This window comes from Triticum aestivum, chromosome 1B (assembly GCF_018294505.1).
Source record: "Triticum aestivum cultivar Chinese Spring chromosome 1B, IWGSC CS RefSeq v2.1, whole genome shotgun sequence".
Classification (NCBI taxonomy): Eukaryota; Viridiplantae; Streptophyta; class Magnoliopsida; order Poales; family Poaceae; genus Triticum; species Triticum aestivum.
Genome location: NC_057795.1, coordinates 69251696 through 69264143, shown reverse-complemented (window position 1 = coordinate 69264143; position 12448 = coordinate 69251696). Strand labels below are relative to the sequence as shown.

Genomic DNA, 12448 nt, shown 5'->3' with positions numbered 1-12448 from the left:
ATGACGACTTCGTCATTATGACCCGAAGTAGAGAAAATAAGACATCAACGTAATGGGTCAACTCATTCGAGAAGAGCAACCAAGAACGAGAAGATTCATTAGAATTTCGTAACCAGAACTTTCCACCTTACTCCGCCTCTTAAATCTTGGGACGAGATTTCTTGTAGTGGAGTAGATTTGTAACATCCCGAGACTCATGCTACAGTAACCTCACCCTAATTCTGGTTCTTTTTTTCCTTCTTCAAATTAATTCGGGATTTCCAAAAGTTGTCAGTTTTGGATTTTATTGGGAAATCATAAAATGTTCATGAATTCATAAAGTGTTTAGGAAATCATAAAATGTCCAGTATTTTTAAAAACATTTCACATTGTTTTTGCGAAATCATAAAATTTTCATTAATTCTAAAAATGTTTGGAAAATTATAAAATGTCCAGTATTTTGAAAAAATATTTGCATTCATGAAAAATCACGATTTCGAAAAAATGTTCACAAAATATTCAAGATTTTAGAAAAATAATCATGTATTCAAAATATATTCGGGAATTTGAAAGAATGTAAATTTTAGAAAATGTTCAAAAAAAATTAAGCAGATCTGTAAATAACGAACAAAACTAACCTGCTTATATAGAGTTTTTTTTATTTGTAGAGGTTGTTTCATGATTTTGTTTAGTACATGCGAGTCGCGTAAAAAAAGGTTTCCATAATCTGCACAACGTTGAGCCCAAAAAAATTGACAAAACTTCCTACAATTAGTTTTTGTAAGTTGTATACAAAAATGATTAAATATCTAATTTGCCTTCATACACCTCTATGTTTATTCTGGTACTATAGATTTCCTAGTCAGGGTAAACACCGTGACCCTAGGTGAAGGCGAGACACACCATTAATTGGTGTAGTTCAGGTAGGGTCCATCAATACAGTTTCTCAGCTAGAAAATATTTTGTTGTGGTGCCTTAGAAAATCAAGTAGTGATGAGACCATCACATTTTTAGCTTTTGAAATGACCTTTCAGAAGTTCCTTTTCTCATCATGACATGATTCAGACGTAGTTTATGAAATCACATTTTAAAGGTCCCGATCTCATCCTGGAATATGTTTCAGACTTTTTTTTTATTTCTACCACATATGCACAATCTGATTGTTTTACTCCGGTTGCAACGCATGGGCATATTTACTAGTAGAACCAAAAAAGGATATATGAACAAACATAATTTAGACAATTTGAGGAGAAGGCTTTATTAGTTTCAGAAACGTTCTCATACAAAGTGCTTAACATAAACTTTTCTGAGCACAACCTCACGAATTACAGATCTGAAAGGAAAGCTATTGTGAGGCCAAGCACATCGAATGTAAAAGCCAAGCTTCTCCTTCAACAGCTAAACTAGAGTCACTACGCCAGAGGAGGGAATGTGTAACCTGCAAGACCATTCAATTTGTCCCAACATATGATCAGAATAGCACAAGAAACATATAAAATGCATAACTAAAATCGAAATCGTGTGAATCCGAAGAATAACAAATATGAAAACTGCATGTATGCAATGCCGATCGTCATAATTCCCTTAATATATTTCACTTACTTCCGCACTTGTAGCCATGTGGGAACGGCTTCTTGCAGAAATTGGCAACGTAGCCAACCTTCTCCATACAATATATCTTCTCTTTCTCCTTGGTGACACCAGCGCAAAGGCATGGGATGTTTGCCTTTTGCCACACGGCGCAGCATGCGTCCGACGGATCTATCTTCGGATTTGCTGGCCACTTTTGGTACTTAGCACACTCTTTGATCATGGCCTGTCGGTCACCCTCACATTCATCAGCCGAGACGGCTACCCCAATAGTGAGGATGATGAAACATAAGCCCATGAGTTTCGCCATGGCTATGGCTTTTGTATCTGCTACACTAGAGCCTTCTCTATCCCTTTGATGTTATAATTGTTTGTGTGGCTTCTCTGTGAATGTGTGGGATACATGACTTCGATAGCTATGGCTTGGTTTATATAGCCTTGTTTGAGATGATGATATGGGCACATGCATCAGTTGTATATCTTGAAGATATGTCACCATGTCAAACAATTAATATGTACATTAATTGCACTCTAGAGGCCACATCATACATTAGTTCTATATCTTGAAGATGCATATTGTATCAAACAATGGATGTTCACATTAACTCTATATTTATAGGCTATACCTTGAAGATATGTAATCGCATCGAACAATGAGTGTGTACATTAACTCCACATCGACACGTTATACATACATTAGTTGTACTATATATGATATATCTTGAAGATATGGTACTGCATAAAAAATGAATGTATCCATTAGTTGCACATCTACATGCTACAATATTACATTAATTATATATATCTTGAAGATAGAAAGATATGGTACTTCACCAAAAAATGAACGTGTGCATTAATTACACATCTACATGCTACAACGTTATATTAATTATATATATCTTGAAGGAATGGTACTGCATCAAAAAAATGAATTGTGCATTAATTACACATCTACAGACTATACCATTACAATCATTATATCAGATTTGCTATTTCACATCTAGATGTGAAATAACTACTTCACGTCTAAGTCAAGAGCCATTGGATCTCGTCTGTCTTTAAGATTCGCGCAAACCTATTTTTGTCCCGCTGGTGCATTCGCTCGCGGCTATTGTGTGTCGTGCGGCCCGTTTTCAGGTTGATACTAGTAGCGGGCCGGGGTGTTTGTCACGATAGTTGGGCTGGCGGGACGTTTGTCTCTCTCAGAGTAGTTTTTCCCCCTCGCATTCATTTCGCCCATTTCCCATTCCTTTTAAGGGAGAGAGATGTCATTGGAGTAAGGGTGTGTTTGGTTTGTGCCCCAACTAGCCCCACCAAATTTTTTGGCATGACCAAAGTGAGGGCATGGCCAAAATATTGGTTGGTTGTTCTTGTTTGGTTTAGAGCCAATGTTTCTACCAATTTTTTGGCAAAATAACTGAGCTGTCATTTGGTTTGTTGCCAACTAACGCGACAAACTTTGGGAATTAGGCTTATTCCATGCTTATTTTTATTCCAAGTCAAAAAATAATGTGACATGCCCCGCAAAAAAATGTGAAATGATTTTTTTAATAGCTACAATACACAAAAAGTAACAAAAAAATGGGCATGCAAAAGCAATGTTTCATTCGTCAAAACATATATCCCTTCTTTAGGTAAAAATAGTTCCGTGCTTTTCAGGAGTAGTTCTATGAGGTAGGGCTGCTACTCGACCGTACTAGTATAATAATCAAATTAAGTACTGCTTAGCGGATTAATAAACCTACACGACTCATGCTAATTTTGTGGTAATTAGGTAGCTATCTTCCTGCATGCACATGCGGATTTGTTGAGCCAAAAAAGAGTACCTACCACCAAACGATCAGGGAACAGGAGAAATATGCCGATCTACAAATCACTTTCAGGGTCAATCGTGAGTTAGCTGCGATAATTAAGCAGGCCCCGTGGAGTGAGCGGGCGTGGGCGCTGCCAATATTTTGGCGGAGCTTTTCGGCGCCGCCAGCTCGCCCATGTGTTGGCAAAATTTGCACTGGCCCGTTGGCGGAACGTCGGGCGAGCCAAAATTTTGGCTGCTATCCAAGCACTAGCCAATTTCCATGGGCTTGCCAATTTTTTGATATGGCTACTATTGGTTGCAATCCAAACGCACCCTAAGTTTTTTTGCCCTGTTTTTGTTTTTCTCCTTCCTCTTTGTTTCTTTCCAGTTATTGTTTCTTGCTCATAGATTGTAACACCCCGAGACTCATGCTACAGTAACCTCACCCTAATGATGCCATGTCATCATCATCTACTAAGTCAATTGTCACTTGATTAAAATTCAAGTCAAATTGAAATTCAAATAACAATTTAAATTATTATTCCTTCAAACAGTAAATATTCACTAACTAATTGTCATTCACTAACCAACATTTTATAAATTGGTTGAGTGCCCAAAAATAAATGAAACAAGGGACAATTCATTATTAAAATTGCCTTTCCTAATTTATGAAAATACAAACTATTTTAAATAACCCCCAAAACTTTTGTGGCAGTGCCTAATATTGAATAACTAATTATGGACCAAGTCTCATATTTTATAAAACCGAAAAACTATTGAATGTAAATAGAAAACAAAACAAATTAGAAAGAAAACAGAAAAAGAAGAAAGAAAGAAAGAAAGAAAGAGAGAAAAGTAAGAGAGAGGGAGGCCCGAGTGGGGCTGGGAGGCCCAACTCACCTCCATCTCCCTCCACCTCCCGCTACGCCGCTGCTCTGGTTGATGCTCTGCTGCGTCGCTGTTATTCCTTGCTCCTGCTTCCCGCTGCTCCTCTTACACTGCTGCTACGCAGCCTTGTTAGCTGCCACCGCTGCTGCTCTATGGCCATGGCCATGAGCTGGTGTGTGTGCGTCGTGTGTGTGTCTGTGGCGGGCTGTGCCACAGCCGCGCGGGTGGCCGGCCCGTTAGTCAGTCTAATTAGTAGTGCTAGCTAATTAGATAGTAGATGACATGTAGACCCACTGTTAGTTTAAAGAAAAACAAATTTTAACAAAAGTTTAAGTCAATGACATGTGGCCCCCTACACAGTTTATATGTTGACTAGTCAACCCAAACCCACGGGCCCCACTGTCATACACTATGGCTAGAATAGCACTAGGTGCAAAAGTATTTTGCTGTTTTATTTTCGGATTAAAAGAATTCTGTAAATTCAGAAAATCATTTAAACTTTGTAAATTAATAGAAAATAAACCGTAACTCCGATGAGAATAATTTAAATATGAAAAATAATCAGAAAAATGAGACGAATCCGAATATGCCACCCACATACCTATCATGTGCCCCAAACATTACAAACATGGAACATTTCCCACCAGTTCGTTTGTCCGATAAATGCCTGGAGCCGAGAAAATATGACCGGATATTTCCCGCTCCGTCCGTAACGCTTAGCACAACGTTAGGTCACCCCTAGCACTGTGTATTGCTATGTCATACTTTGTGATACTTTGATTGCTCTGTTATTTATTGTGTTCCCCCTCCGTTACTTCTTTCCGGCAGACCTCGACACCGCGGTTGTCCCAGTGGTCGACTACTTCACCGTCGAGGGTCCGTATTTGTCTGCAGAGCTTCCAGGCAAGCAAACCCCCATTGATCAACCAGATATCGCCCACTCTCTTCTCTCTTATTCTTGCATTGGTTTTTCTACTATTATTGATTGGATAGCCCCTATTCTGTTGCATAGCATGTCATTGTTGCTACGATTGTTGATTCCTTTACCTGCAATCCTACATGCTTAGTATAGGTTGCTGGTTTATCATTAGTGGCCCTATATTCTTGTCCGTCTGCCATGCTATATTATCGGGCCATGATCACTCGGGAGGTGATCACGGGTATATACATACATACATACTATACAGGTTACATGATGTGACTAAAGTGGGGTCGGCTCGTAGAGTACCCGCGATTGATTCACATATTGGGTGCTGAAAGGACATTTGTCCAGACGGCCCTCTGAGTGGATCTTTGTGACAGAGCGATAGGGCAGGTTGTGACCACCTAGGAGACAGGTGGGTCTAGTCCTGGTCAGCATCCGGAGTTACCTCAAAATAACATGCTTAACGAGATCTTGGTATTTGATCTGAGTTGGGTCGTTCACCTTATACGCACTAACCGCCACGTGGGACAAGATATGGGGAATGGGCATCGTGGTATCAGACAAAGCCTTCCTGACGTCAGCGACTAAGCGACGCGCGCCGGATTGGACTGGAACGCCTGGTCTTGTATTAGGGAGGCTAGGTCTGCTTCCGGCCACGATCGCAACGTGCAAGGTGTGCAACGAGCGATGGGCCCAGACCCCTGCGCGTTTAGGATTTAGACCGATGTTCTGACCTCTCTGTTGAGCCTAGGCAGGGCTGCGACGTGTTGATCTCCCAAGGCCGGACATGACCCAGGAAAGTGTGCCCGGCCAGAGGGATCGATCGTGTCGGGTAATGTGATGCACCCCTGCAGGGAAGATTGATCTATTCGAATAGTCGTGTCCACCGTAACAGGACGACCCGGAGTTGTACTTCGACCTTATGATAACTAGAACCCGATACTTAATAAAACACACCCTTTCAAGTGCCAAATACAACCCTTTCAAGTGCGAGATGCATATCAGGATGTAATGTTCCATCTCCTACATAAGGATTAGCTAGCAATTTCTCTATCATACATGAAGAAATTTAATAATAAATATTTTCAATAGGTTCATTAGGTTGAGAGACAACTCTTTGTTCTTCCGGTCGGTGTGAAGATACCGCGAACAAGCCCCTCAAAGGATTATTTTCCATAACCACAAGTGACAGTAAATTTCAGCACACTATATAAATGTTTGCTTACCAAAGGCGCTTCACAACCCGGAAACGACGCCAGAAAAGAGTCTTGATGACCCACAAGTATAGGGGATCTATTATAGTCCTTTCAATAAATAACAGTGTCGAACCCAACGAGGAGCAAAAGGAAATGACAAGCGGTTTTCAGCAAGGTATTCTCTGCAAGCGCTGAAATTATCGGTAACAGATAGTTCTCTGATAAGATAATTCGTAATGGGTAACAAGTAGCACTAAAAAAAATACACTTTCGTGATGATACGTGTTTGTCACAGTAGGTCACGTTTTTTGTCATGCATGTACATCCATGACAAATTTATGACAGAATCTAGATAGTCATACATGTGCTGTCGTTGAAATGTTCCATGATATTACCAAAATTATCATCACGGAAGTGTCCACTTCCATGATGATAAATCGCGCGTCACAAAAGTGCTTTCGTCAAGGGTGACCGACACGTGGCATCCACCGTAATGGAACGCCGTTAAGCTATCAGGTCAAGTTTTGGATCCGAGAACCCATTAACAGCCCCGACCAATGGGGATTTTCCACGTGTAAAATCATCATTGGCTGGAGGAAACACGTGTCGGCTCACCGCTGGGATAGATGTCATCCGCTCATTGGACCGAAGGCGCCTATGATACGGCGACACGCGGCAAGGCCCAACAGAGGCCCATTCCTGTGAAAAGGCCGGCTCGTTTGACTTGGTCAAAAGGTGGCGGGCCGGCCCACAGAAAGCCTGTTAAAGGCATGTTCGCATATTGCCCATTTACAGCCCGCTAACCTTGGGCCCGTTACGCCCTATCCGAATTAGGCCCAGTAGCATCATCTGGGCCGTCCAATATAATTCCAGCCCGTTTTAACTTCCGGCCGATGTGTGGCCCATGACTTCTTTCGGCCCATATGAGGCCCTTTGTAACTCTTGGCCCATTAACGACCCGTGGTGAAACTGGCCCGTAATAAAAAGTGTATCACTTTATACCCATTAACGGCCCATTATTCCACTGGGCCATTGAGGGAGTCCAGGATTAGGGGGTATCCAGACAACCAGACTATATACATCGTCCGGACTATTGAAGCGTGAAGATACAAGACTCAAGACTTCGGCCCGTGTCCGGATGGGACTCTCCTTTGCGTGGAAGACAAGCTTTGCGATCCGGATATTATATTTCCTTCCTTGTAACCGACTCCATGTAAACCCTAGCCCTCTCCGGTGTCTATATAAACCTGAGAGGATGGTCCTTAGAAGGCCGATCACAATTACAATCATACCATCATAGGCTAGCTCTTAGGGTTTAGCCTCTACGATCTCGTGGTAGATCTACTCTTGTACTACTCATATCTTCAATATTAATCAAGCAGGAAGTAGGGTTTTACCTCCATCGAGAGGGCCCGAACCTGGGTAAACATTGTGTCCCTTGCTTCCTGTTACCATCAGCCTAAGACGCACAGATCAGGACCCCCTACCCGAGATCCGCCGGTTTTGACACCGACATTGGTGCTTTCGTTGAGAGTTCTTCTATGTCGTCGCTGCAAGGCTTGATGGCTCGTCTCGTTGTCAAGGACGACATCATCTCAGGAGGAACACTGGTTGTAGGCCAGATCCTCCAACTTGGGGGCTTCATTATGGCCGCCCCATTGGCTGTCTCGCCAACGATGGCCTCTCGGGTCATCACGCATAACCTTCGCATCAATTCGGAGCTTGCCGAACAGATGGATCCGGTAGAGCTCTCCTCTCTTAATGAGCTCCTGGATCGCATCGCCGCTTTGGGAGTCGCTACGGACTATGACCGAATTGGGCTTAAACCCAACCAGAGGGATATTGGATCCCCGCCCGCCACCCATGAGATAGCGGTAGTGGAGGAACCACACACGGGTCGCCCCTCAACTTTAAGGACGAATTATGTCCGGATCACCGAACTCAGTAAGCCGGACACCTACTCAAAGGAAGACATGACCCGAGTCCCGAACTTAGAGTCGGGCATCGGGCCGAAGAGATCGGGTGATACTCCGGACCCCGAACTGTCGGGCTCAGAACTGTCCATGCCCCCGGGTGTCAGATCGGATCAAGATCCGGATTTAGCCAACAACACTCGCTCGAACTTAAACCGTCTCTCCCGCATCAGGCAAGAGCCCCTGGAGACGGTACACCGTTACTGGGCCAACTTCCTCCTTGTGCTTAACAAGGTCGAGGACTGCCACAAGGAGGACGTAGTCTCACTTTTCTGCAAAAACTGCACGAACTTAGTTTTCATGCCCATGGACCTGATGTGGAACTTGTCATACAAGCTTCTTGCAAAACATTTAATTAGTTGGATAATTCTTTCGGTGTCATTAAATTGGTTCCCTTGTAGCTATGGTTTCGGCCATATTGATATTCCTTGATTCCTTTTCTCGGACAAGTTAAAGTACTTGTCTTCTGCATATCAATAAACTTGTCAACCCTCTATTTTTCTCTACCTCCGAGTATTACCCTCTGGTATCTCGATAATAGCACCGAACCATGTTGCTTATTATGAGCCTTCATCAAGTATTATTCCTCACCGATTCCAATTTTTCCTGGGTTCCGAGTTGTTAGTCACTCGAGGACACCAATAAATAAATCAGGTCCGCACCATGATTAAAGTAATCTCCTTTACTCACGAGTTTGTACTCGACCATGTCATTCTTGTCCTTCTCGGCTATATCATTATCGTGCTGATTTTAACTGTGCTACATGTTCCTTACTCCCAGAGCACAACTTCGACGATGAGCTAATCTTACGTCGATTCCCTCGTCTTATCATTCCACCATGAACAACAAGCTTCATTCCGAGTTGGTGGCGTATCCAAGGATCCAATAATCTTTCGCTACATTAGTACTTTTGCTTGATGCAGTCACTGTTTGATTGCTTCTTCGTGGAGCCTCTCGACCAAATTTCTCATGATCATCAACAACATTTTGACTCCTTCCAGGATATCAATCAAATTTCTGATGGGGATTACCATCCTTATCCTTCGTAATTTGTGTTGTCATCAACTACTTCCTCACCTTCTTTCCAACACAAACTTGTTAGTGTTGTGGTGTGCCATGAGTTCCTGGCAATCCAACTTATCTTATGTCCTACCTTGGAGTATTATCATTTTATATATCAAGAAAGTTGTGAGAATTTCACCACCTCTTAAGAATTCTTGATACAAGTGATATATCTCACCGTCTACATTCAGTTCTTGGTCCCCATGTTGTTCTTAACCAGAGTACTGACAACTGGACTGTGATGTGTAAAATTCAAAACTTCTAGCAACCCTATTGCATGTAAGTTAATGAATGATAGTTTCATTCTTTGTGTATTGGTTATTGAATCACCATTCTAACATTGATCATGCTACCTAAGCCCATATTTTGGTTGCACCTTTCAACCAATGTTTACTCGTGGATGTTCTCCTTCAGCATACATCGTTATATCATTTGATCTTACAAATGTTATCTCCTTCACATAATTGTGCAAATCCATCTTTTGGGAAATCTCAATGAATTGTCGCTGAGTCCATCAGCCACCTCCTCGCCCTCTCCTTGATTTAATGATGAACTTTTGTTTCGGAACTCGCTCCCATAGTTCATTTCCCAATAATCTTAAAATGCCATCTCGTCAATATGTGTCGCACCTTTTTCTTCTCAAGCATCCTGAGTCCGAGGTATCCTGACACCAATCAGATCCGAATCTCGGTCAAATATGATGGTTGGAACATATTTCCAAGAGTTATAACATTGGTCTTTATATGACCCGATAATGTGATGTCATGCCTAGCACACCTGGTCGGGGCCCTATTGTTATAGTTTCCTTTTTAGCAAGGTTAACCATTCTTCCATGAGGAAATTGTAAGACTTATTCTATAAGTTGTTCCTGATGAATCCTTTGAGTATCCAAAGTCCGACCTTGCTTGAAGACCATGTCAATGCAATCTTAAAGCATGTTTGTGGTCCTTCGATCTTCAATAAGAACATTTGAAGCACAATGCTAATTTTTTCCCGTCAATTATCCAAACACCGTTGTTTGGGTAATGTCATGAAATTCCTCCCCCCTGACCTAAATGGTTTTCTAGTTTCTATCCTGTCATGGATATCGTGCTCTGCTTGCCCTTGGGGAGGATATACCCCTGAAATATGTGTTTGAACACATTTTCCTTTCCATTGTTTGGTTTAACCTTTCTTGTAATCTGAGTTAACTGAGCAATGATAATTCCTTGGTTAAGTAAGCACCTCGTTGTAACACTCTGTCAGTAAGACCCTGTTACTAATGTTGATGACATTCCGGTAACCACCGATGGACGAGAACTTTGCCTATTGGTCTGCCTCGTTCAACGAGCAGAAAAATGGTACCGATGTTGTTGCCGACATAACTGACAGGCTATCCTCTGACATGCCTTGCTTACATGATCGTGCAAGACAACACCGCCTTTCCAAAATTTAACCCACATGGTGGAACCCACAGTTCCACAGGATCGAAACCTGACTCTCCTGTACACCCCCTATTCCCAAGGTTGTTCCTCGCGTGTGTCCTCTTATGTAATTCACAAGCCACCTTTCGAGAGATCATCAATTCTGCTATCAAACATAATACTTATTCTCGTTGCCTTGAACCCCTTTCATGCCCTATTTCAGGCACCGAACGATTGCCTGCCCACTCAAGACTTCCCATGATACCTCCTTACTTTGCTCTAGATATTTTCTTAGGTTTCAATTAGAGAGTTACTCTCTGCCACCTTCCCTGATGTTATCAACCAAATAATCAACCTTGTAGAGGCATGTTTCCCCTGGAATACCCACCCTCTATTCCTTCGTAAGTACGATGGAGTTCTTGAAGAAAGGATGACGACTTCGTCATTATTACCCGAAGTAGAGAAAATAAGACATCAACGTAATGGGTCAACTCATTCGAGAAGAGCAACCAAGAACGAGAAGATTCATTAGAATTTCGTAACCAGAACTTTCCACCTTACTCCGCCTCTTAACTCTTGGGACGAGATTTTTTGTAGTGGAGTAGATTTGTAACATCCCGAGACTCATGCTACATTAACCTCACCCTAATTCTGGTTCTTTTTTTCCTTCTTCAAATTAATTCGGGATTTCCAAAAGTTGTCAGTTTTGGATTTTATTGGGAAATTATAAAATGTTCATGAATTCATAAAGTGTTTAGGAAATCATAAAATGTCCAGTATTTTTAAAAACTATTCACGTTGTTTTTGCGAAATCATAAAATTTTCATTAATTCAAAAAATGTTTGGAAAATTATAAAATGTCCAGTATTTTGAAAAATGTTTGCATTCATGAAAAATCACGTTTTCGAAAAAATGTTCACAAAATATTCAAGATTTTAGAAAAATTATCATGTATTCAAAATATATTCGGAAATTTGGAAGAATGTAAATTTTAGAAAATGTTCAAAAAAATTAAGCAGATCTGTAAATAACGAACAAAACTAACCTGCTTATATAGAGTTTTTTTATTTGTAGAGGTTGTTTCATGATTTTCTTTAGTACATGCGAGTCGCGTAAAAAAAGGTTTCCATAATCTGCACAACGTTGAGCCCAAAAAAATTGACAAAACTTCCTACAATTAGTTTTTGTAAGTTGTATACAAAAATGATTAAATATCTAATTTGCCTCCATACACCTCTATGTTTATTCTGGTACTATAGTTTTCCTATTCATGGTAAACACCGTGACCCTAGGTGAAGGCGAGACACACCATTAATTAGTGTAGCTCAGGTAGGGTCCATCAATACAGTTTCTCAGGTAGAAAATATTTTGTTGTGGTGCCTTAGAAAATCAAGTCGTGATGAGACCATCACATTTTTAGCTTTTGAAATGACCTTACAGAAGTTCCTTTTCTCATCATGACATGATTCAGACGTAGTTTATGAAATCACATTTTAAAGGTCCCGATCTCATCCTGGAATATGTTTTAGACTTTTTTTATTTCTACCACATATGCACAATCTAATTGTTTTACTCCCGTTGCAACGCATGGGCATATTTACTAGTAGAACCAAAAAATGATATATGAACAAAGATAA

General features: G+C 41.2%; 1 protein-coding gene across 1 annotated transcript; it reads right to left on the bottom strand.

The window, feature by feature from the left end:
- Positions 1 to 1212: 1212 nt before the first annotated feature.
- On the bottom strand, positions 1213 to 1977 carry LOC123086991 (uncharacterized). The gene is made up of 2 exons (XM_044508869.1): positions 1582 to 1977; positions 1213 to 1417 (listed from the first exon to the last, which is right to left on the bottom strand). Exons 1-2 carry the CDS (start codon positions 1877 to 1879, stop codon positions 1392 to 1394), a joined length of 324 nt encoding a protein of 107 aa, XP_044364804.1. The 5' UTR covers positions 1880 to 1977; the 3' UTR covers positions 1213 to 1391.
- Positions 1978 to 12448: the final 10471 nt, after the last annotated feature.

What these genes read in the sequence shown, in the direction of transcription:
- LOC123086991 (XM_044508869.1), bottom strand. Translation starts at nt 1,879, where the DNA reads ATGGCGAAACTCATGGGCTTATGTTTCATCATCCTCACTATTGGGGTA. An exon ending in ACATGGCTACAAGTGCGGAA is followed by an intron (nt 1,418 to 1,581) that starts GTAAGTGAAATA and finishes ATGGTCTTGCAG; the next exon opens with GTTACACATTCCCTCCTCTG.